A 25,805-nucleotide genomic window follows, 5' to 3' on the forward strand; every position below is an offset into this window, starting at 1 on the left:
GATCGAAACGAAACGAAATAAAGATTTCTTTCGAGACTTCGAAACGATACGAAATCAAGGTTCACTTAATTCGAAATTTTTCGAAACGAAACGAAATTTAAATTTTTTTTTCCGCGGATTTTTTATTAAATTGGTTTTACATTATGTACGGAATTTTGATTTCACTTTTTCGAAGTCGAATAACTGTTTTGCGACCAAAAGAGTTACAATAACAGAAAAGGCAATCTGTGATAAATCGCCACATTCTCGCCGTATATACCATTGGCGATAAGACAATACCCCAGCATTTGTGCCGCTTCAAAGGAATTCATCGTGGAGCGTGTGCTCCCGAATCTGATCAAATTTATATCAGTAAGAAGTATATAAAAATAAAGAAATTGTGGGATTTTTCTTTGTAAAGAAATTGTGGGATTTCGTTTGAAATCTTAGATCACTTAAGAAATATGTAATTATGCTGAAGCATACCTCATATTGTCTTGTTAGCGTGGACTAAGTACTGACTTAGTCAAAATTAGAAAATGAATGCTTAGATTTATTTTATATTTAGTGGGATACTCGATTATGTATCCACATCTGCCAGGCGTATACGCAGATAGAGAATTGATATTACTAGACCAACATTTGAAAAGAGCGTATCAGCCAAAATGTATTCTTTCTTATTCTTCGTCTACATATACTGTATATATAGCATACATTTGCTCACTAGAAGAATCCTGTGCACCTTTCTAAAATGCACGAAGATATGTATTACTGTTTGAAATTCACAGACCCATAGTCTTATATACAATCAGCTCGACAAATTGAGGTATTGTTTTTGTGTCCTTGGCATATGAGAACAGCTGTTATGGTCAGTATGAGCTAAAAGCAATCTTAAGTAAAGAACTTTCAGCAATTTTAATGATCTTTCAACCCGTTCTGGATTTTTTTTGCAAATTCCATGCGAAGATCTAGAAATGCCCACAAATCTGCAATGTTCCTTACATATTGTGCAAATAGTCAAAGCAGAGCTTATTAGCTTGATTAACTGTACACATCGTAGTTGCTAATCATGATTGGCCGAGAAACAGCAAATATGCACAGCTCACCAATTAAATAATATTCTTAGGATACAAAAAAGTTATTCTTATTGTATACTTGCTTCGGAGTTTCCAATAATTATGCTAGTCACGTGCTTATAGTCAATTTAGGATTAGGAAAGGAAAATTAGTTTAACACTCATTGTTATAAGAGACCGAGGAATGCTCTGCATCTTCGTGAGCGCTACGGGAAAGGAATCGTTGGTTAGTTTAGAAGGTAATTCGTGTGAAACCCCTTGGTAAGCGACAAAATATTTATTGTAAACGAAGTTATTTTGAAAACAAGAAGACGAAAACTGTGTTTCAAATCAATTTAACGCAAGACCAATATGCTTCGTTTAATAATCTTCTACAACACGATCGATTCCGCACTAAATAATTTTGTGCTCTTCGATGCAGACATAAGTTTTATCACTTCACGTCCTCCCAGACTAGCTGGCGTGATCAGCATCAACACGATCGATTGCACACTGGTGAAACAAATTTCTGCTACGCGAGGTAGATTTTTATCACTTCGCGTTCTTCCGGACTAGCTGCCGTCCCATGACCAGCATCCATACGATCGTTTCCGCATTCATATAGAAGAAAACTACATATGAATTTGTCGACTAAGAATGGGGTTATGTAGTAAGCGTTAATAGGAATATTGTATAACCTAAATGTTTGAAAACAACTTAACGATTTTGTTCAGCGGCGCAGCCAAAATTTTTGATAATATAAAGTATGGTTTAAGTTTAAATTTGTTTCGAAATTCCGCGGAATTCCGTTAAATTTCGTTAGAAGCTAGTTTTTTCTAGCGAAATTTTTGAAATTTTACGAAACGAAACGAAATCAAGAAATCAGATTTCGCCATGCTCAAATTCCGCGAAATTCCGCGGAATTTCGTTTCGAACCACCTGAAACGAAATTTTTCGAAATACCGCATATGCTTACAAATGACACGTCACATTTTGGAGAGTTTTCACTCTCCAGCCTTTGATGTTATACTTAGAGCAATGTACCCTTGGACAAAAATATAACCCTACTCAAGCGTTATGAGTACATTCAAAATTATGGAAGAAATTTTGCTTCTAAAGAAAGTTATGAACAAATTAGTCAAATGACATGCAGATGACATTTTACAAGCCTGTGTGTGAGTGTAGAAGTGAGAACGGAGCCAGCCGGCTACGCACTATTGACTTGTACCGTAGATGATTTCTGCCTGCCACGTGGATCGTTGCACCTATCGTGGGTTACTTGGCAGCGTTTCCAAAAGCGTTCGTGGTTCAGATAACGCCTATTGGTGGACACAACGGGAATGGGTAGTCGAGTTCGCGGGATTCCAAGGACATTCTGTACCAGTATTGGCCGTACTCGGGGAACTTCGTCACGCCACTTATGCTTGGCTGCGGCTTCGACTCCTTGTGACCATGGAGTGTATTAACGGGAAGCGTTCAAGGTCCTAGATGACGCCTACAATCGGCCACCGTATGGAGAGGTAATTATCGGGTTCACCGGATTCCGGATGCCTTCGGGGTAGTTCTTGGCCGTAGTCGTAGGACTTCGTCGCGCCTCCTGGAGCTTGCTTGTACTGTGTGCAACCGCGAAGCAGGTCACTCAAGTCTGTGAGACCTCTTAATGAACCAAATTTGATTCGATAACCGTTTGGGTCCTGAGCATGTGGTAATTGGATACAGAAGTGGGGTTAGGAACTAGGGTCGTCTAGATAAGGTTGAATATGAATACCTGATTCGACCTAATCAATGCCCTTCGGGATTAGGGTTTATAGGTTCACGACACGACTTGCTTCGTGATAAAGGACTTCTATGGAATCTTTTCCACCACTTAAACTTGGAATTTACATAAACTTTCCAATAAGACTGCGACTTGCTCGAAGTGTGAAATGGAAAAGGAAGCAGGCTAGCAAACGTAGCAGTCCAGACCCTAGTATCCTCTCTTTTTCTGTATTCCCACTCTTTCCATCCCGCTCTTCCTATTTGGTACAACTTCTCATATGGCATTCCGTTTTGCTTTTCAACAGTGCGTACAGTGTATGGCTGCTATGATATGGCTTTTTAATTTAGTGTTACTTTATAATTTACCCAATTTTTAAGTGTGCATGCTATTTAGTAATTAGTTTTAGTTTATTTAAGTTTACTCAAAAACATAAATAATACATTTCTTTTGGTCGTATATACGTTATTTTAATAGAAATTTTAGGATTTAATGTCTTAACGGTAACAGAATAGACTCCACACTGTGCAATGTGCATGCAGGAGGTTGAAGTCGGGAGAATTCGTTGATGAACAACGTGAACAAGAGAGGCTACAGATTATACGCCAGACCATTTTCAGAAAGCAAACAGTTTTGCAGTAGCAAAAATGCGTTTTACTGGAATAAAACGTGTGCTTTGGTATTTTTTAACATTCCGTTTATCTCAATTTTTGTAAATAGAGCGTCCGGAGAGTCGTCGAATGTAATCAGGCCCGGTAGGTCGACGACTTTGTCCAGAGTGGGATGATCGGCATCCAGGGAGATGAGAGGTTAGAAACAGCTTCTGAAACAGTGCAAGTTGATTTGGCTGCACTGTTGACTAGGACGAGATCTAGAAACTGTTGGGAAACGTAAAACCATGGACCAATGCGAGGTTCCTGGCGAACAGAATATATTTAGACATACATGTAGAAATCCTTCTCCCGACGCAATCCATTCTAAGCTCGTTTGATTATAGTCTCTTACTTGCAAGACAAAGTAATTGAAGGCCATGATGATACTAACGGAACCGAAAGAGTGAAAATTATCCTGAGTGCGAATCATATCGCAACGTAAATCTGACGGTAGATATATTACTCATATTACTATGCTAACCAATCGATCTGTCGTAGGAAGGATTGGAAATACGATTGTTGGTGTTTTAAATGGTTCTTCTCTCAAGCAGCGACGGCAATCAGGAAATGGTTCACGGAAGTAATTGTTCATAGAAGAGCCGTTCTTGCCTGAAAACGATTTAGGAAGAACTCATCTTCAGACTCTACTCATCCCTAGACGTTACTGTGGAGAAGCTTATCTCAATGAAAGCAAATTTGAATGAATGGTCTGATTTTAAATTTCCCATATTGAGAGCCAATTTTTATTTTCCCTAAGTTATTTTATAAGAACCCTGGTCTAGATTAAGATACTAAATTTACATTAAGTAATGGTATTAAGAGTTTTTTTTTTTTGAAATTCTTCAAACTGATCACTGTTACCCTGGCGATCAAAGTTCCTCCGGATTACGGTACCTATTTTTGAGATAGTGAATTTGCTTCCCAGCATGAGCTAATTCGCTCATTAAAAAACAAATGCCAATTTAGAAGAAGATAAGCAAGATTCAAAACAATGGAAAAGACAAATCTTCTCTAAAAACTTATTTTATTTTTTCAAACGATTTATACCGAATTGTAAGAGAATCTGGCTCTCAAATGGTTAGTTGTATGAATATAGGGTCAACATTGAAGTATGTTTGCAAGGCGATTAAAAAAATAGAAATAAGTTCTACTGCTCGTGCAAAGATCAACTTAAAGCCCGAATTCTTGAACGCAAGCACGTTGAACATCCACCTCAATTACCACATATCCAACCGTGTGGGTGTTCCACCAATCGCAGTTAAACAGAATTGTCATTTAGTTTTTTCTTCCTTGCTGTGAGCCCTTATACCGGCTTGCAATTTTCTCGTAGTTGGTGGTAATTAGTTTGAATTTAAACCTCCAACGTCAAGCCTCGTATAAATGGACGGGCACCATGAGCACACGTTGCTCATCATCTGTCCCTACTGATACCACACAGACTTCAACCGTGCTTGCTTCCTGAATTAACCGATCTGTTGTAGGGAAAATGAAATTTGTAAATGCTTCGGATGCCGTTTTTGGTGTTTTTTTCCCCTTTGCTTCACCGTACCAGCAGTAATAATTCAGAGGACTCATTGAAATTCCTTGGGCACCGGTCCGGTCGACGACGACGACGGCGGCGGCCGTCCACCATGTGTGCTTTACAAACAATACGCGCGAAGACATGGCAAATCACAGCATATACGGTAACGAAGGGGCCCCAAGTTGAGATCTGTCGTCGTCTCGGAACAGGTATTTTTGATTGATTTGGACCACACACGCCGGAACGGACCTTTTTTGCGATTGTTTTGGTTCGAGTTGACTGGCTGAGGAGAGTTCTAGGTACTCGTAAAAGGGAAATTCCCTCCCCTCCCACTAAATTAGTTTAGATCCGAGAGCAATTCAGTGCCCACCCGCGCCACAGTGTGAAATCTGTCAGCCGCATTTCGAATCCGAATCTCACCGGGCAAATATGACAGACGATCAAGATCGGGCAGGCTCATTAGCGTCATATATTTCATCTATTTGACACTAGCGAGCGAGGATCGATCGGAGGGCCAATCCATAAGTTTAAATCGCCTAGCGATAAGATCTCTCATAAATCTTTCAGTAGCAATTTCATGTACGTGCCGCACTGTGTCCATGAGCCTTGCTTTCATTCAGCCGTTGTGTTGCACAGTGATGCGCTAGCTGGTCTCAATCTCATTTCATTTAGCTACCCACTAGTCTCTTTGTGTCACAAAAATGAGTTAGGGAAACAAATACGTAGCAGTTTTTATTATAATTCAATTAAAAAATACGAACTAAATCAAAAAGTATAGATAGTACACTGATTATTTGTTTTAAATCGAGTTGAAACAACTTTCAAAGATGATACTGATTCACGAAGTAGTTCAAATGCTCCACTGTGCATAGCCATCGTCGTCCTCGTCGGCAGATTTGTCATTGCAAAAAGAAGGTAACTTTTTTGTGAGAATTGAGTTTTGATAGATTGACGGCGGTGGTTGCCGCTGAAAAGGCGACCAATCCAAAGGATTCGCGGCATTTGTACAAGTGACAAGGCTTTTTCCACCGATAAGAGGAAGAAATGGCAACTGACAGCATTTTTTTTGCTCGTCTCGATTCGGAACGGTAACGGTAACAACGAAACAAATGACCTGTTGTAGCGGAGAAGAGTTCAGCGAACCTTGTGCGAGCTGCTGGTCACGGCTAATGATCGAGATTCCGAGGCGAATCTTGGAGGCGGTTTCGCGGAACAATAGCCCGTTCGTCAACCAGTTGGTGGTGCTTTATGGGCAAATGTTTACGCGGGCATTCAATCACGCATTCATAACTGGTCGTTTTTAATGAAACCGATGAAAATATGCTGAAATCGTTATCTCGCTGGAAAAAGCCTGCCGTGACACAAAAGATCAATAACAATCAATAGAAAATAGGATAGACGAACCCGCTGGAAGAGTGAGAGGAATTGAATGCCTACAAAGTGGCCGCGCTCGTGCGCAAACTGTCAAGGCGGGCGCGTCGGAACGCGCACGTTGGCCACAACCACGCGGGTATATGCGTATAATAAATTCTATATTTGTATCGAGAAATGGATTTATTTCTCGTATTATTATTAATTTAATCTCAGGTCCGTGGTTTCCCGGTGGAGACCTGACGTCGTCGTTGCCTTCTTGAGCAACGGCGCGCGATGTCAATAACTATATCGTCAATAATAATGAGCCCAAAAGCACCGGCAGCAGCCAGAGCGGTAGCGCGAAACGTGCGCTGCAAAAGATCCGGACGGACGGACGGAGTTGACGTAGAGACTTTGAAGTGAAGTGGAAAAACGAAACCGCGACGACGACGATGACGAAGCCTCCGGGAAGCAGAGATGAGATATAATATGTAGGGAAAGAGGAGTTCTTCTGCCTTCCACAAAACAGTGCAAAAAGTGGGGTGGAAAACAGTTTTCTTAATGTAACATCACACGTTATTGATACGTGCAAGTATTACCCGGTGATCATAATAGCGTTTACAAAATAAACCTAAAAGAAAGGTTTGATGGTACGTGGGTTGAAATTCTTTATTAAGCATATTACATATATTCAATATAATTAAAATAAGCTGAGCTTTCTATTAGGATCACTATTTATCTCGCGAAAGGAATATTCGACTTCGATAACAAAACAGGAAATGAATACATTTTTTACTGTAGGGTTTTCAAATTGTGAGTAGGAAGTGTTCAATCCGTTGAGGACATTATGTGACCAGGTACAGGCCTGGTAGCGGGTCACTTTTTTCGGGTCAGTCACTAAAAAGTCCCTTTTTTCGACCTCATGTCACTAAAGTCACTTTTTCTCGGAAAAACTCACTATTTTCAACTATTTTGAAACTATTGACTAGATTACGTTAATAGCATCGTCACGGAATTAAAATTCATGACGAATTTAGATAAAATGTCCACTTTGTAACAGCGATTAATTGAAGGGTTTTGTGTCACAGTGATGCAATTGGATATGCAAGCAGGATGGGCACAGGGAAATGGGAATATACATATATTCACAAGGCTTATAGCAGACAGTGCTTATTTTAAAACCTCAATTAAAAACGATTCAACTCTACTTCTTATCAATTGAACTGTTGAGTATTCATATTCATCTTTCCAATGTTTCTGATATTTTCATCTCAATCCGACACAATTTCAGATTTAGATACTATTTCTGTTGTTTCGGGGACACCTTGTAAAATATCGAAACTTCTTCGAATTCTGTTGATTTGTTCATGAAACATCTTTATGATGCCTTGTCTTTCACACAAGTACCATTAAACATTTATTATTTAATGAAGTCTCAATATCTTATAAACCGGTTTAAAAAAAAATGACGAGACCAGCAAGGATCAAATATTATATTAAAAATGTGCAGAATTTATTTAGAGTGACAAATTTCTTGCACTTCTATGGATTATTTACAAATGATATTTTACTTAAAAGTGTAGTATTCCATGTTGATTTTTGGCCTCAGGCTCTACAACAAGTTATTGTGCTTCTGAATTTGCCTAAAGCAAATTTTCATGATCCCATTTTCAATCATCCCTGATTCAGGTAAAAACTATTTTGATGATTTTGTAAATGAATATGAGGGCTAGGCGATTCATAATCTTGGAGGTGACCTTGTCCCTAATATCCCATCGATCATTATTAATACTTATTAATCTTGATTGATGACTTGTGAGGGAAGTCAGATTTTTTCTTTTTTTTTTGGGAAAGATGTTTAATTTTGATACACATAGTTAAGTTTGCCATTTTAAGGTGTTTTTATGAGATATTGCGAAAAAAGATTCGGCTGCCGGTGAACTTGAACCAACAGTATTCCATTAAGAACACGGACGTATTACCAATTATTCAACAGCTGCCCTTGCGAGAAGTTGTTCCATAACCAGTTAATAACGATGGGATATCAGTCAATTCCCCGTATCTATCGAATCTGAGTGAAATGTTGCCAAAGCAGACTCGATAGATACGGGGAATTGACTGATATCCCATCGTTATTAGCTGGTTATGGAACAACTTCTCGCAAGGGCAGCTGTTGTATAATTGGTAATACGTCCGTGTACTTAATGGAATAGTGTGGGTTCAAGTCCCACCGGCAGCAGAATCTTTTTTCGCAATAAATCAACATAAATGACAGTTGTGCGCCGCATCCGTATCGAGTGGTGTGCTCCCGAAAAAGCGAGCACTTTGAAACTTGGATTCCGTGAGGAGTGTCCGTAACTATGTGTATCAAAATTAAACACCTCTTCCAAACAAAATTATTTTAATAATATCAATTTGTGCTGAAAAACAAAAAATTTAGTTGTCATAAGACGAGTTTGTACAATCCCACTTAATTCCACCACTTAATTGTACCTCGGCAGATATGTATTATGACCTCAACAGTAAGGTCGTCTTCAGTGTCTCGTACTTGACTCGACTTGAAGAAAATGATCGCAGCTTACACTGTTTTTTAAGTGGTAGCGTTTCATACTAAAAATCAAAGAATAAGGCGTTCATAATTGGTTGCGATGCCTATGCCCATCATACGATATGGACCAGCTCGGACATCAATAACAGAGGTGAGCGCTTTCTATACTACATTACCAATGATTCAATTGATATATGTAATAGGGAAGATGCGCCGACATTTATAAACGCAAATAAACAGGTAGTTCTGGATTTAAAACAGTGACTAAAACTAGTCCAAGAATCTCAAAAAAAAATCTATCTGATCACAAGCAAATTCTATTTGAATATGAGGCTGGCCAACAACTTATTCAAAATATAAGAGATCCCAGAAAAAAAAACAAACTGGGAGATATATAACCTTGAACTAGAAGTTGGAGGGAAAACTTTTGCAATTAACACAAGCTCCTGTGTACAACTTGAAGAAAGTTCAAAACAAAAAAATCTTTCAAACTTAATCGAATATGCATATAATGTAAGTCAGTGGTCCCCGAACACGACTGACGAGAACAAAATGCTAATCTGCTTGATGATACTCTAACAATAGGCTATAGAAAAGTTCCAACTGCTATATATCATAGCGACTTTACCGGTTGCAACTACGTCTTGATGCGACGAGTGCAAAGTGAAAACTGCTTTTCGTCCGGTTATAAGATTTTGATTTTTTGTTGACTGATTACAAACAGTAAATAATCCTTATCCTAATTCTATCGGTTCCAGGACTCCAAATATTCCAAATTTATGCGCGTAAATGCTTGGAATAAAGAGATTTTGATCAGCTTAATTGACTCTGATAATTTTATTTCCTATTTGGGCAGTCAAAATATTGAAATCTCCCAATTCTGTGTCATTGAACAGATAAAAAGTGAGATTTCGAGACTCCACTGATTATAATTTGTCGTCTCAAATAACGACAAACATGTTTTGAAGCCGGGTGAGCTTGCCAGAAGTTTTGAATAGAAATCAAATAAATCAGAGTTCTGCTCTATTTAACGTGTTTCCAGATTTCCAGATTAACTAAATTTTGTTGAAACCTTTTATTTATCAACTAAAAAATCTTGACTTTGTTGAATATCACTGATGTAAGTTGTAGAGCGAGGAAACAATCTTCTTGCAAAGAGGTTCCCTGGTGGAATAACAAACTACAAACATTTCGCAAATAAACCCGGAAATTATTCAGCAGTGGGATCATTATAAAAAATCCTTCATTGATTATGATTAACTATTGAGGAGATCAAAGAGGATACATTGGAAGCAGTGTGAAAACATTGAAAATACTCCTGCAACCGCAAAGCTACAAAAAAATCCTAACTAAAGATCACTCAAACGGTTTGGGTCACAGCACAGACAAACAGACATAACACTTGTGAAATTTTCATCGTTCACTGATTTTCTGGCTAATTTAAATAATCATTAGTAGGCCAATCGATCACTCGTGGCACGCGCATCGGATTCGCTCGAGTTTGACGTTTGGTCACTGCCGCCACCTGGTTCGCGGTTTGCCCAACTTAGTGGAAGCAACAGATGTCGTTAGTGTTTGTAGGACGATTAATTTGACGAGTAAATGTTCAATGTGTTATGTCTGTTTGTCTGTGGTCACAGTTATCCCTAAGGCCTACAAAAAGGATAAAACCTGCCTGAAATCCTTTGGGCCAAAAAGTTTATCATAGATTATGTTGAAAACAATGGGAAAAATAATTGACGAACACATAAAGTCCACAAATTCTCTTGAGCAAATACCAATTTGCGTTTCAGGAAAGAAAATCTACAGTAACAGCTCTGCATTCGGTGGTTACAAAACTAGAAAGATCTTTTGATGCAAAAGAAATTTCAGTTGATGCTTTCATTGATTAAATACCAAGGAACCATTGACAACACATCTCATAATTCAATAAGAACTGCAATGACAAACTATGGTTTTGATCAATGCATTGTTACCTGGATCAATGAAATGTTATCAAAAAGAGAGATATCTGCAAACCTGGGAAGCACATTCATAAAGGGTGCCCACAAGGAGGCGTGCTATAACCTCTGTTGTGGTCTTTAATAGGTTAACTGTACCAGTTTTGGCCATGTTCTTGATTTGGCCAGCTTCTCTCATAACTCCAAAAGTAAAGTAATTTTCGAGGGTTTTACCAGCTCTGACAGGAGATATATCCCTTATCTTTCTTTACTGTTCAAACTGATCGATATTGTTTGAAAATATGCATTTTTAAGGGTTGGTCAAATTAGGCACTAAGGTGGCTAAAACCGGTACACTTCCCCTAGTTGATTTTAGATAGAATACAAATGCTCTATGGATATGCAAAAGAACATTTGGTAAGCAGTGCGGTCTCAAGCCAAAAATGATCTATAAGATTTATTTAGTTCCAACTCTGTAGGTTTTCCTTTAACCTGCGCTTAATGGAGAAACGTCATTAGCAGTATAATTAAAAAATTAATTTCCCCATACTAATTTGCATGCAAACTTGAAACGGCTTGTGCTAAATCAGTTGTAATCCAAATGACCTCAAATTTTCAGAGGAAACTCAGAACTTGCTAAAGAATCAGGCGAGCGTTGTGGAGCTAAATCGATTTTTGAACCACCCTATTATAACAGGCTACTGTCCGAGCCATTGTCACTTAAAGCTTCAAATTGATGCAGAAAGAAGACTCTGAACATTTATTATGCCGATGTCCAGCACTTTTTATTCAAAGACGTAAGTTCTTCAGCACGGGACTAACAGTAACAGAACCCTTTGAAATGTGGAGATCAAAAAAGACGGTTAACCGAGTGTTTCAGTCTTACAAAATTAGCAAGACATATTACCCCCACACTGACCTAAGAATTTTGCGGCCCAATAAAATCATTTTGAGACCAATTTTGAGGACGATTTCATGTGGAACACAAAGAACATGATTCGAGAACACCAGTCACGTTTTAAAGAACATTCCAGAAAACGTGACTGTATTCCTGAATCCGTGACTGTTATTCACGAATAAATACACCGTGAACTCGTTAGTTCATGAATTCATATTACATCGATTTAAAGACTTAAATTACCCGAGCCAAAAGTCCACCAAAACATGCAAACACCGTTTTTTCGAGTTTTAAAGTATATTTAGAGTAAAACATAAAATGTATTTGTACAGTAGCATTATGTTTCATTGCTTTATTGTACAGACTATTGAAAATCATCACAATGAAATGTGTTATTCAGTCTTATTCAAGGCGTTTTGACCCCTACGGGCGTGTTATACACACCTACCGTATAATTTAATCTTAATCTTTTTAATTTAATTTTTATCTTTATCTTAAACACGACCGCCAGATGGAAATAGGATTACGTGAAGTGCAAAATTGCAATTCTGTAATTTGTAATTCTGAATATACGTCCTGACGCTGACGTAAGGCTGCTGTGATCGCCATCGAAGGCATCATTGCGATTGACCTACATTCATCAGCTTTTCTGTATGAATTAATATTAAATAATGAAAATGAGCTTTTCACTAGACGTCTTAAATTCTCTGTGGGTGTGTTTTGTAATTTGTAGAAAATTCTTTTAAGTTATAATGGTGGTCCGAACAAGGATTGCTTTATTTCCAAAAATGCGACTTTCCTATAACTAAAAGCGACAAAACCAAAATCAGAATCTCGAGAGAAAATTTTACTTCACTGCTACTGACGCCAACGTCATGCACTCGATAATTCTCCGCTGAAACGCTAATGACGCCATCCATGCAAACAAACCAAAATCAAACTACCGCAGCTGTCACTTCATACTTTTTCTCTACTGTTTGGCATGGCATTCTACGATGACAACGTCAAATATCAGATTTTTGTTTCATTGTCATGGGTGAGCTGCGGAAGATTTTTGCGGAATCCGCAAAATGGTAAATTTTGAAAAGATCCGCAATATTGTTTTTATTTTCCGCACCGTATATCACTTTATACATAATTTATAAATTTTCTTCAAATTTAAACAAATATTCAATCAAACCAACACTTTGTCCGCATCAGCCAAATTTTGGCTGATAAGACACACTCGCAAAAATGTCACGCGGAAAAAAAATATGCATGCGTTCGGAAGCATGGCCTACTCCGGTCTTTTCTTACTTTTGGTTATTATGCTAAGCAGTCAAAAGCAGAAATGGAAATGGAGTGGTCTCGAGCGAAATGGACATTCAGATAAGGGCGATAAGTTCATTCAGATAAATTCTTCATTGGGCTAAAGAAAGATCGCTGAATAATTGATTAATTTGCGTGATGTCGTGGTCTCCGAGAATAAGCACAATATTTACAAGAATCCGAGCCCACTGTCTGGCACGGTTTGTCCCGTCTGGTATATGCAATAAAACAAGGAAACGGATGAAATAACTAAAGAATTTTCGAGCAGATTTTCAGTAAGGGGAATTATGTGATGATCGACGGTAAAGCGACAAGCACCATCGGAGGCAACAAAAACACTAAGGCATGTCCACTAATGGTGAAAGATGATGAACGGATAGGATTATCCAATTTTCACTCGCGGAAGAAGATTATTTCAAAATAATCGTGAATCGGTCCAAATTCGGAGGATGCAGAAGTTCTGCATACAGAAGAAAGAAATTGTAAAAAATTTACATCGAAATAGTCTTTCTTTTTAGATTTTCAGGTGCTCTAAAACGAAATCTGAAATGATCTTTTCTAAGGAAGTAAGGCTGTTACAAATGGTGGAAGCAGGAAAATAAAAAATAAATGTGAAAATGAATAAAATGAAAGAAAAAACTTATCAGTTTTTTGCTCAAAATTTATTTATTTAAATTTCAGGTGTTGGGATGCGCAAGGTGGGGTGAGAAGAGAGCAAAAAAAAATATTGTTAGGGGTTTTAAAATTATCCAATTTCGTGAATTTTGTTAACAGTTTATGAGGTTACACAATTTTTCTTCCTGTAGCTTAGCAAAATCCGCACAGCCATGCTCTCAGTTTAATTACAATCCAATATCTCGACAAAAATAACTTTAGATAGTTGATCTCATCAAATTATTTCCTATTTTTTAAATGAAACTACAGCTCTGCAAATCACAGTAAAAAATCTAAAAAATATAGAATCCCGGTAGAAATATAGGTTTATAATTACGAATTGTTTACTAGACTACACATAACGATACATTCGCTGATCTGATTCAGACCCCCTATTATTGTTGCCACCCCGTCACTAGCCATCTCGATACATAATTCATCTTCATCATCCAGATCACTCACCGTCAACTAACTACGATACACTTTTAGTAAAAGGCGGGTGGAGCAAACAACCGATGGGTACCCTTCGCTGATGTCCCTGCCTTCAATATCCATATCACGTGCCATTTTTGACTTTAACAATAAACATTACAAAATTGGCATCACAATCATCGACCGTCTTTATTTTTATTCAATTAGGCCTTGCCATCCACTGTACGGATGCTGGTAGGTAAGGGACGATGGTTTAATATGCGCCTCTTACGTTTTTTACGATTAAATCAAAATCGAAAAATGGTATTGTTGAAAAGTTAGTTTACAGAATACGTAAGCGATAAATAATTATTTCTTAACTGATATTTGATGCTTATATCATTTTTATGTAGTCCACTAAATGCATGCTAAAATCAATGTTAGGCTTACAAAAATGTTGAGTAAGGAACCATGCTTCTCCATAATTCAACTACAATAGTCTTTGTTTTGGTGCTTTAAAAAAATCGAATTACTAAAAAGCTTACTCCAATGTCAAATTTCAGCCCATTTCCACCCAAGTAAGTACTCGCAACGATTGAGGTGCAGTGAAGCCATGGATCCGTGACCGTGTTCCATCGCGGCGCGATGGTGTATAGACGATGCTGATGCTGTTACACTTTGATCGTGTTTTCGCATCACTTTTTCCTTGCGGTAGGTTTTCGCTTCCCCAGCTTCCTATAGCCGTCTGTCGGTTAGGTCGATTCGGTTGGTTCACATTTCACGTGCGATGACAGTTTCTCTTGTCGTTTTGCGACGTTCGTCCTTGCTGATAGGATCGGTTCTTCCTTCACCTCTTCATCGAATGGAAGACACCGATTCCTAGGCGTAGGAGGATGGCTTTCCGCAATTTCCCCGGAACCGAAATTGACAGGATGAAATTCAATTAATTGTAACCAACGTGAACGTGAACCGCAATTCCTGGTGGCTGTCACTTACTTACAATATTGATATCACGGGGACTTGACTTGAGCTCATCAATATTCGCTCTACATCGCTTGCGACCAGCAAGCAGCCAGCCACACCTCACCGAGCAGAGCCTTAATTTTTGGTCAACAACCAGGTGTGAAAATGTAAACAATCCCTTAGTCGATGATCGTGTTGCGGCAATCCGTGACGGTCGGTCTTTGGCGTGTCCCGTTTTAGATGCAATTAATCTCTCCCGACCATGCCGGGCGCGAAAGACCAGTGCAATCGAATACGGGACCGCGACCAGTCAGTGCCGGTGGTGGTGGTGGAAACGATCGAAATGGTAATTGGAATCCGTCGAGACATGACGACGGCATCGGCCCTAACCAGTGGTGGTTACGCCGTGATCGGCATTTGACACGGCTGCCGTTGCGGTGATCTTTTCAATACTGTCAAAGCTTTTGGCAACGGCCAGAGGGCTATAGTCTATAGAGAGCAGACCGTTTCGGGATTTCGTTCGGTGTCCAAAGTTGGCGGAATTTATCGTTCGTCCAATTTTGATCAATTTTAATTGCTTGATTAAATCACGGTAAGAAATAATTGCATCAATTTGAGTGAGTTGTTGCATGGTTTGAAAATTTAATACTCTGATTTGTAACTTGTCCAATAGTTGGTGTCTAACGCTAATCTTATCCAGTATACAAAGCTGTTTCATCTTCTCTGTTTTTTTATTGGTTGAGAGCTTTTTATTATGATGATAGATAAATAGTATTTCCAATCTACTCGGAACTTTTGAATCCAAATAGTGTTTCTATCTATTGTACAGCTGCTGTTGAATAGTATGCAATAAACCAACAATTCTCAGTGACAACGATACCGAATGGCCCTAGGCCGGTGGAATTTGCACCATTCGAAAAATTTAATACCATCGAATTTACATATTTTCCCTTCGTTGACTTGAGGCAACTTGATTTCGTGTCGTCCGTTTTGCAGTCTGAAGTCGCCCCAGACAGTATTATATGGCACATACTACGTACAAGTGACACATTCCTAGAATGTGTCCAATATCTCTGCCCCCATGAATATGAGCTGTGTTGGATTCACCAGTTTCAAGGACTGCTGGCTGGGGGGTACGCAATAAATAAATATTAGCACATATATGAGATGGTGTTGGTGGCCACACTGTAACGCCGGAAGGTTCTTCCGATAGAACGCGACCATCTGACGTACTCGAACCTAGAAGAATGACTTTTCCACATATGTGTACGATTCGAACGTCAGGCGCGTATGCTAATTTGAACAGATGCGACGATGGCGTGAGCGAGTGGTTTTCCTCGTGCCTGGCCAGAAAATCGATCATGGAAATGGAATTAATTCCGAGGGAGCTCATCGCATGGAAGATTGACAAGCGCGACCGTGACGGCTAGATTTCCGTACGCATTGCCGCAGTCAATTCCATGAGGACCATTTAAGTGTGATTCCTTCGGACGTAGTTGTGCTGCGCGTTAAGCACAGAACTAATTTTCCGTAATTACTGCGAGGGGGTGCCCGTCGACAAAGTGATAAAGTCGCTCACGTGACCTGCCATTATGGGGGAGTGGTGGAAGGAAGATGAGCAATTCTCGGTTTTTCTAGGTTAAGAGCTCATAAAAATGATGAACATATGCTGCTTAGTCGTGTTTAGCTTTCGGGATATTTTGAGGGGGTAAACCACTAATTGGTTGCGTGCCATGCGTGCTTGCATGTGAAAGATGAGTAAGTAGGTAAATGCGACTTGGTAAATTTCAGGCACTGTCAACCCAACTCTACTTCCTTAGTAAGAGTAGATTTATGCTTGTAATATGTTATGTAAACAACTACTTTCGAACAAAAGTCTTGAAGGCAACAGAAATTTCTCTTGTTCGCTACCAAGCATTCATTGCGTCACGTGGCAAGCCACCTTGTCAGATTGGACCAGCAATTCTACTCTAATCCAATCACCGTTCCCCTCATTGTACTCATATTTACCTTTGCCTAGTGAGCACGTGGCGTTTAAATTGTCTGCACACAGCTTCGTCCTTCCCCATTCAGTGTCCATTGCTACCGACGTCATAAATCATCTGTCATCGTGCAAACAAGTGTCGTTAAAATTCTTCTCCACCATAAATCATTAAATTAATTGAATCTTTTCGCAAAAACGGAGCCCACCGACGATCGTCGATTTCTGCTTAGCATAAAACTTGTCCTGGCCATTTCTGGCCACGGCACGGCGCGGTCGGTTTCTTCATCCGTCAGATGTCGCACTAGTTCGGCTTGGCACATTGATTGAAAAGTCAGCGAGCAGAGCAAGAAAATCGAATCGTTGCATTGTGGAGACAACCATGATCTACGCCAACACGTGTGCTTGTGCCTTCCCAACCGATGATGATGATGATGTGCTACGCGGTTTCTCCATCTTCTGATTCGCTACCATGGAGGTCCGATCGGCAAAAACACTCAACTTACGCGGAAAATGTTTTATTGTTCCAGGAGCAGAAGAGTCGCCTTGCACATTCCCCAACCCTACGTCCGTCGTCGGTCGTACGGGTCAGCGATTCAGGACAAACGTACGTAAGAGTTATTCTGGAACCGCGCCGATCGAAGACGATGTTCGTCGTCGCTGACGAAGCCGCAAACGGACAAACGTCTTTCTTGATTTGGAAGTGTGCAAGTTGACCCGGTTTGGATTACATTATAATAAATGTTTAACAAAGCGGTGGAATTTCTGCGGTGCATTGCTGCGAGAGGAGGTCGATGGACAATATTGGCGATTGATTGATTCTTTTTGTTTTGTTTGCCAAACTTTAAAGAGAAAGGAAGATTGAGGTTTAGGCCTTAGTAAGTGAGCATTAAAAATAGATTTATTCACTTCATTCATTTATTCACATTACCGCAAGGTCCTTTCTGGAACTATTATCTTTCTAGGTGGATCCAGATAGGCTGCATTTTCTCGGTTATCTTAGCATTCTTCTTCTGTATTCTAAATTTTTTTTTTTCGAGATATGGCCATTTTATTTTTCTGTACACTTAAATTATTTTAGCTTGACTTATTAAATTAAATTAAAATCAGCATAAAAAATCGCCAAAACGGTAATTCCATCAAAAGTTTGCCAATATTTAACCGAATTTCGGTAAATTTTTGCTACCGAGATTCATCGAAAGCTTGCCGACATCTCAGTAGTCTGATTCTCGGTAGTTGTAAAATTTTGGATTTTAAGTGTGTATGAACAATCATAGGTTCCGCTTCCAAGTTTCATGAGTCAATGTGATGTGATGTTCCGAAAAAAGTTCATTTTGGGCATTTAAAACAGGCTATTAATATCCTATTGTTTAGCCCATCGCCAGATCGTAGCCAGGATGTCGCAGTACTGTCATACTGCGTTACAATGATGACAGCGAGCTATGTCTATTGATCCTGATGACACCGCGCTGGTCACCGGCTCGATTTCAAATTTTATTTTACACATTTAAAACATGAACATAATTTTGATTCTAAAAGATGGCTCTATTAAACTAATGACAAGAACTGCGATAAACAATGCACAGGTTCTCTATTAAACGAACGACGAAAACTGCGATAAACAATGCACACACTGACGTAAGCCGGTGACAGTCGAAGCTATCAGCAGCAGTAAGTCTGATGGTTGATCTGCTAGGGAGATCACTTGTATCCAACATCTTAAACTTGTTGGGAGGTGTTGAACAACTGCGGCGGTCCTCTGTTGCAAGATGATCTGCGGAGAATATGGTTTCTTGGCGAAAACTCAACTGTCACTTGAAGACGAGGCGACGATGGCTGGCGTTGAGGCGTTGACGATGTTGATTAAGCCTAATCAATTATTGATCTAGGAAGATTAGTCATCAAGATCATTTGGATTTGGAGTAGTAGCTATAGTAGTAGCTTAATACCTCATGTTGCTTGATATTTAAATATTTTTTTCTGCTATCCGTATTTGGCGAAACGGTACAGTATTTAAATCATTGGATCCTAATTCGTGGCTAATTTCACCATGCAAAAACTGAGCGGTTGACTACCGACTGAATGTCTTTTTCGAGGCTACTACAAGCTATAATGAAATCCTCATCGGATTTGTTATGTTGCTCAATGAGGCGTGACAATACATTCGCCTTCCCGAATGAATTCGATGCGACATTTTCCATGCAAGAATCGTAGTTTTGAAGTGTAAGCGTTCAGCGTTGGCCCAGCGATTCGTTGTATACAATGGTATGCCCTTCTCAGATCCAAAAATCCGTCGAAGTCGAAGTTTATGGGCGAACTGCTAATCCGAATTCTTGAATTCGTTGCACAACAGTATGCAGATTTCGTTGATCTGGAACATCATTCAGATTCACCCACACGAAGCGACGATTTCTCTGAAGCGTCGTCAGGGGTGACAATGGGTCAAATGGGGGTGAGAATAGGTCACTGTTTCATCTACATATAACGCTGTAAAAATGTGTATGTATATGAGGAAAGAAAATTGAATTACAAGATACCTTTTTGGTCTGGGCATAAAAGTGTCATCGTGCTATCCTCATGATATAAGAATGCAAAAATGGTAAATTGGCTTAGGAACCTCGCAGTTAATAACTGTGGAAGTGAATGAATACTAAGCTGCAACCCAAGTAACATTTTGAGTTTTATAACACTCTTGAAGTCCATAATTTACTCTTCAAGAGTGTTATAAAACCAGCATAAAACCAAAATGTTACTAGGGAAGGCAGCCATTTTCTAGCCAATGACAATAATAATAAGATGAAGACCAATAGTTATTAGCGAAACATTTCAGCACAATATTTTAAATAAAATATTGTTGATTGTTCGTGACAAAAGCTTGATATCATTAATGTTTAACTGTATAATTAATTGGGGACGTACACTCATTACGCAAGGCATTTTTCTTTTGAACAGCCCGACCTCATGTAAGATTTTTTTTCAAACAAAATATTTTTTGTTCATATGGATCGGAAGAAAATGACACATCCCCCTTGTAAATAGGTGCTCACGTAATTAGTGTACGGACCTTTATCTTTAGCTTTAACAATCACGCAATTGTTCAGTTTGATTATGAATTTAAATTCTTCACAAAACAAACTTTAGTAGTCGTCCCGAAACGTTATGTCATGCGTTAGAAGTTTGCAAACGCAATACCATCCTGAATAAAAAAAATAACTTATTTTTTACAGGACACGAAACTTAAAATTATACATCAGTCTAGAAGATATTAAACTTTAATACTTCTTGTATATTCATACGCGAAATTCTATTTGATCCTTATAGTTCAAATGTCGTCTTTTTTTCTTGCTATCTCTTGCTGTTTGTTTCATGTTCTTGAAAATAAATGTTGTTCAGATAAAAACCGAAATTTCTGAGTGTTGGTAACAACCTGTCACGTCCAGTGAAAATTTCTGTTTTAAATTTCGAACAAAATCTTTTATTTTTGTGATAAAATTGTGACAAAATTTGAAAGTTTTTTCTTTCAAGTAGTGCAATTTTTTACATAAATTTAGCTGTTTTAACAATATTCTGCATTGAGTTTTCAGCAAATTTTGTTGTATAAATTTAGTATAACATAATAACATATGCTGATACACTTAACCCTCTTTTTACGGCACTTTTTTATACGTCACTTTGTTATATTTTTTACCGCACGTGACGTAAAAAGAATTTTATTCATTATTGTCATCCAAAAGTAATCATATTAGAAGGCATTAACCCAGAAACCCAAAGAACTAAATAGCTGTTTTGCATCTTCAACATTCGCCTTCAACAAGTTTCATCTATTTCAGGTCATCCAAGAATTCCCTGGAGTCTACACGCGTAACCAAGACCTTGAGATCTACACACAGAACCAAAGGGCTGATATCTATTTTAAAATCTGCTTCATGTCATATTTGATCCCTAAAACCAAATTTGATATGTCTTCAATAATTGTTCAGTTTCAGATCATCCAAGAATTTCCTGGAGTATTGGCCTTAAGATCTACACGCGTAACCAGAGGACTGTTATCTATTTTCAAAAATAGTTCATGTCCCATTCGATCCACAGAACCAAATTGGATACGCCGTCGATAGCTGTTCCTCTTCAGCTCATCCAAGAATTGTCTGGAGTATAGACCTTGAGGTCTACACGTGTATCCAAAGGTCTGATTTTTTTTTAAATTGCTCATGCCCTATTTGATCGAGGAAACCAAATTGGATTCACCTAAATAACTGCTCCGTTTAAGGTCCTCCAAGAATTCCCTGGAGTATAGACTTTAAGGTCTACACGCGTAACCAAAGGGTTGATATCTTTTTTTACATGGTTCATGCCCTGTTTGATCCAGGAAACGAAATTGGCTTCGCCTTCAATAACCGTTCCGTTTAAGGTTATCCAAAAATTCCCTAGAGTATATGCGCTAAGGTCTACACGCGTAACCAAGGGCTGTTATCTATTTTTAAAAAAATGATTTATGTCCATCTAGTGAACCGAATTGGATACGCCGTCGATAGCTGTTCCTCTCCAGCTAATCCAAGGATTCTCTAGCGTATAGGCATTGAAGTCTACACGTGTATCCAAAGGGTTGATATCTTTTTTAAAATTGCTCATGCCCTATTTGATCGAGAAAACCCAAATTGGATTCACCTACAATAACTGTTCCGTTTAAGGTCCTTCAAGAATTCCCTGGAGTATAGGCGCTAAGGTCCACATGCGTATTTTTCCATCGTATATAACCATATGGCTGTATTTTTTTTTTAAATGGTTCATGTCCTATTCGATCTAGTGAACCAAATTGGATACGCCTTCAATAGCTGTTTCTTTCCAGTTCATCCAAGAATTCGCAGGAGTATAGACTTCGAGGTCTATACGCGTAACCTAAGGGTTGATATATTTTTTTAATGGTTCATGTCCTACATGCTACATGCTTAAACTACATGCTTAAACAAAGGGCTGTTATCTCTTTTTTTAAATGTCATATCCAATTTAGTTCTATTGATAATTAAGAACATGTTGCATTTCTGAAAGGAGCAAGCAGATCTTTCGATACGCATATGGACCTTCAGGACTGTACTCCAGTTCTTGAATTTCTTGGATGGCTAGGAATGGAACATATGTCTAAGGCATGTCCAATCGCAAGGAATATTAATGTTAGGACCGTTGGGAACATATAACATATCAAAAATGCCTATAGATATTGGAAGCCCTAGAACATGTGATAATAACATATCCAATTTGGGTCTTTGAATTGCTATGATTAAGTATCGTCCAAAGTATTGTCCAAAGATCAATGAATTAAGTGAACAACTAGTAATTTAAGCAAAAATTCTTTTTACGTCCCCCCAATAAGTGCCGCAAAAAGAGGGTTGAGTGTATAATTTTGATGTGGTCTACTATTAGGGATCCTTTAATTACACGATTTCCTAGCTTCATATATACATGGATGTTGGATTACTATGCAGTTGAAGAACTTCTCATATGTATGACAAGATTCAATAGATTGTTCACATGACGGTTTAAAGTGAAATCTACCCTCTTTGGGGAATATTCGGAGCTCCAACATAATGCAGGAATAATTATTTACACACTTAATTTTTTTCGCCGAGATCTCAACATTTTCTGTTTATTTCGCCGAGTTTCAGCAAACATAATTTTTGCCGAGATCTCAGTCACTTTTTCAGTTGGCGAGATACAGCAAATATTTTGCTGAGAATCAGTAATAAATGAAATTTTCTGCCGAAGTTCAGTTTTAAGATTTATTGAGCTACAGCGGTGCCCAATTTTGCCGAGCTCAAAATAGAAAAAGTTAGTGTGCAGCATTGCTGGGTGTAAACTAAAATATGCAGCAAATTAGCCTACTGACGGCTCGACAATAGGATATCTTTATATAAACGAACTAAACAACGATGATGTTACGCATCAAATAAAACTTTCCCTGCGGGAATTGTCCGAGTTTATTTTTTATCATGACGTATTGCAGCGTGGTAGGGAGTGAGTGCTAGTAATGGACCCCGTGCGTATAACTTTAACAAAAACCGAGAGTTTACGCTTTAATCTACAATTTTCTGCAAACTTCCATAGGATAACGTTTCTTCACTTATCAGGGTAGTAGTTCCATACAATTGTTTTGCACTGGGAGACTAAAATTTAGTTATATTAACTAATATATGAATGTAAACGCGCTAGAGGGTCCATTACTAGCACAGAAGGGGGGTCCATAATAGGCAACAGAAACATGTGGAAATGGAACATGTAAATCAAATGGGGGGGGGGACCATAATACGTATGTAAACAAACTCGATGTTGCGTATTATGGACCCGAGGGTGGCCACTGGCCATAATAGGCAACCTGGCTACATAATTTTAAAATACATATTTTAGTAGTGAAAATGAATGTTTTATCATGTGTTATGTACGCAACGCGATGCTGATACCTGTTACTTGTCATCTAGTGCTGCAGAATGGCAATTTGTCATGAGTCTTACTCTAGCTAAGCGATTGAAGTAAGTTTCCGTCGTTAAGGGGTCCATTACTAGCACTCACTCCCTATCACGAATAAACTTCTTCTGGAGTGATATTTTCTACCAGTGCAACAGGGGATTTCAAAACATTTGTGAATTCGTTTAATTACATTAAAAAAAAAGTTTGTCTAAACAGGACCAGTTTGAGGCTATATACAGGCTGTACCGCTCATTAAAAAATAAATGCTTTCGACGAATTTTTCTGAACTTTCAACAGCCGAATAGTTTGGTAGAAATGGCCTTTTTGAATATGGAGCCGTTCAACAAAGACGTCCACATTTGGGAGGAGGAGGGGGTTCAAGATTGTTGACAGTAAATACGCTTGGTATACTAAAAAACGTTACAGAGAGGGGAGGGGTGGTTGAGAAATCTTTAAATATAGTAGACGTTATTTTATTTATTTTATTCACTCTTAATACTCTTTAAACGCAAATAAAACCCAAAATGTATCACTGACTCGATGAAAATATCATTCATCTGCCTACATAAATCAGCGCATATTAATTCAAGATGAGATAGGATTTTCTACCTTTAGATTAGATATTTACTTTGGATTGATCGACGCTAGTTGTCCGAACGTTTCGGTCGAATTATTGGCCTTCGACCATCTTCTGCGGACAAATCTTCCAGTCAACTATAAACTAACATACAGTAGTAATGGCTGTCTGGCAATTTTATTTGTTTTGTCTTTACTCGCCGAAAAATGATCGATAAAAATCTCAAACACCTTTAGATTAGGTAAGTGCATTGACCATCTCCGTAATTCAATTTATTTTCCAAAAGTTTTTTTTATCAACGGGTTCAGATATTCATAAATGTTTTAACATACTGTCCAATTGTTAAAGGTTCGTTCGCATTTACCGAAAATATATTGTAAATATGCCAAACCTAGTATTATTCAAAACAGATGAATATCATGAAGAAGTTGAAAAGAGAAAAGTTAAATTAAGAAATGTTTTTGTTAAGAATTTCTCGTGATCAAAAATTTAGTGGAAATTCAAAAGTATTTTCCGTGAATATTTGAAGGAATTTTCTGGGGAATCTTAGAAGAGTTTCCCGTGAAAAATCTAAAGAATTTACCGAGGAAATTCAGAGGAATTTCGTTTAAAAATTTGAAAGAATGTACCGTGGAGTAGTTTCTTGTGGAAATTCAGCGGTACTTTTTTTTCTGAATTGCAGAGAAATTTCCCGAGGAATATCAAAGGAATTCAGGAGAATTTCTTGTAGAATTATCGGAAGCAGGGTCTGCAAACGTCTCTTAGTTCATCGAGCGGTGCATCATTCTACGTCAAAAAGATGTTAAAAATAATATTTTTCACGGCACGAACGTTTGGCAGGACCGCTTATATCAAGTTCACTCTCGTAAATCTCGTAAATATTAGTTAATATTAGTAAACAACTGTTATATATCTGTTGTGAAACAAATTTGAGAATTGAAAAACAAAATTTAATAAAATTTGAACTATGTTTTGAGTCAAAGTCCAATTTCAATCATACGTAGGTTTGATAGTTTTGAGTCATTAACAAAACTTTTAATACAATTTTTTTATTTCGTTCTATTCTACAAACATGCATGGGTGTTTGTACCATATTCGCAAAACGATTTCCGAGCACCACCGACCATTAATATGTACTTAGAGCACCATCCATCCCACCATAATTCGATTACTTACCGGTCTATAATCACAGGATCTGACGGTGTTTCGTTGCGATTACCACAGCTCTTCTTGTCGCAGCATCGGCTGAAAAGGGAAAACCGTGGCACATCGTTGCCGGAAGGGAAAACTAAATTCAGTAACTTGCTTATATCGAGTGTCTACGTTGCGGAATGAGGGAGAGGGTAATTTTCGGTTTCGGTCGTGTAACAATAATTACTATGATGGGAACACGCGATACGCCGAATATGGAAGCATTAATTGTGTAATAATAAGTTTAGCATGAATGAGAGCATAGATATGAACCGAAAGCTGTCAACGCCAACGCCAACCTGCAGCGACGAATGTTCGAATTAGCACGTTCTAAACTATGCAGATTTAGAACGACGTAATTCGTTCGCATAAACCGCCAGCAGTAAAACTCGTTCGCTCATTATTCAACAGCTCTAATTTCATTATTCTAACCCGAAATTCTTCCCGGTTCAGAAGAGTAATCTCGTTCGATTCCGATTGGGCCCTATTCTGAAGGCGTATACGGCACAATAGAAATCCTGATGCTGTCTGGTTAGGTATCGGAAAACGTTCTTCGTC

At 38.4% G+C, this 25,805-nt stretch overlaps 1 protein-coding gene across 6 annotated transcripts in view; it reads right to left on the reverse strand.

The window, feature by feature from the left end:
- The window catches only part of LOC134226867 (transcription factor collier), a 182,052-nt gene that overhangs the window by 70,708 nt on the left and 85,539 nt on the right, over positions 1–25,805 (reverse strand). For all 6 annotated transcript variants that reach the window (XM_062707920.1, XM_062707916.1, XM_062707919.1 and 3 more), the window contains exon 6: positions 25,233–25,301. In XM_062707920.1, coding sequence (XP_062563904.1) covers positions 25,233–25,301 — 69 coding nt within the window. The remainder of the gene's footprint in view (positions 1–25,232; positions 25,302–25,805) is intronic.

The sequence above is a fragment of the Armigeres subalbatus genome, chromosome 3 (assembly GCF_024139115.2).
Source record: "Armigeres subalbatus isolate Guangzhou_Male chromosome 3, GZ_Asu_2, whole genome shotgun sequence".
Classification (NCBI taxonomy): Eukaryota; Metazoa; Arthropoda; class Insecta; order Diptera; family Culicidae; genus Armigeres; species Armigeres subalbatus.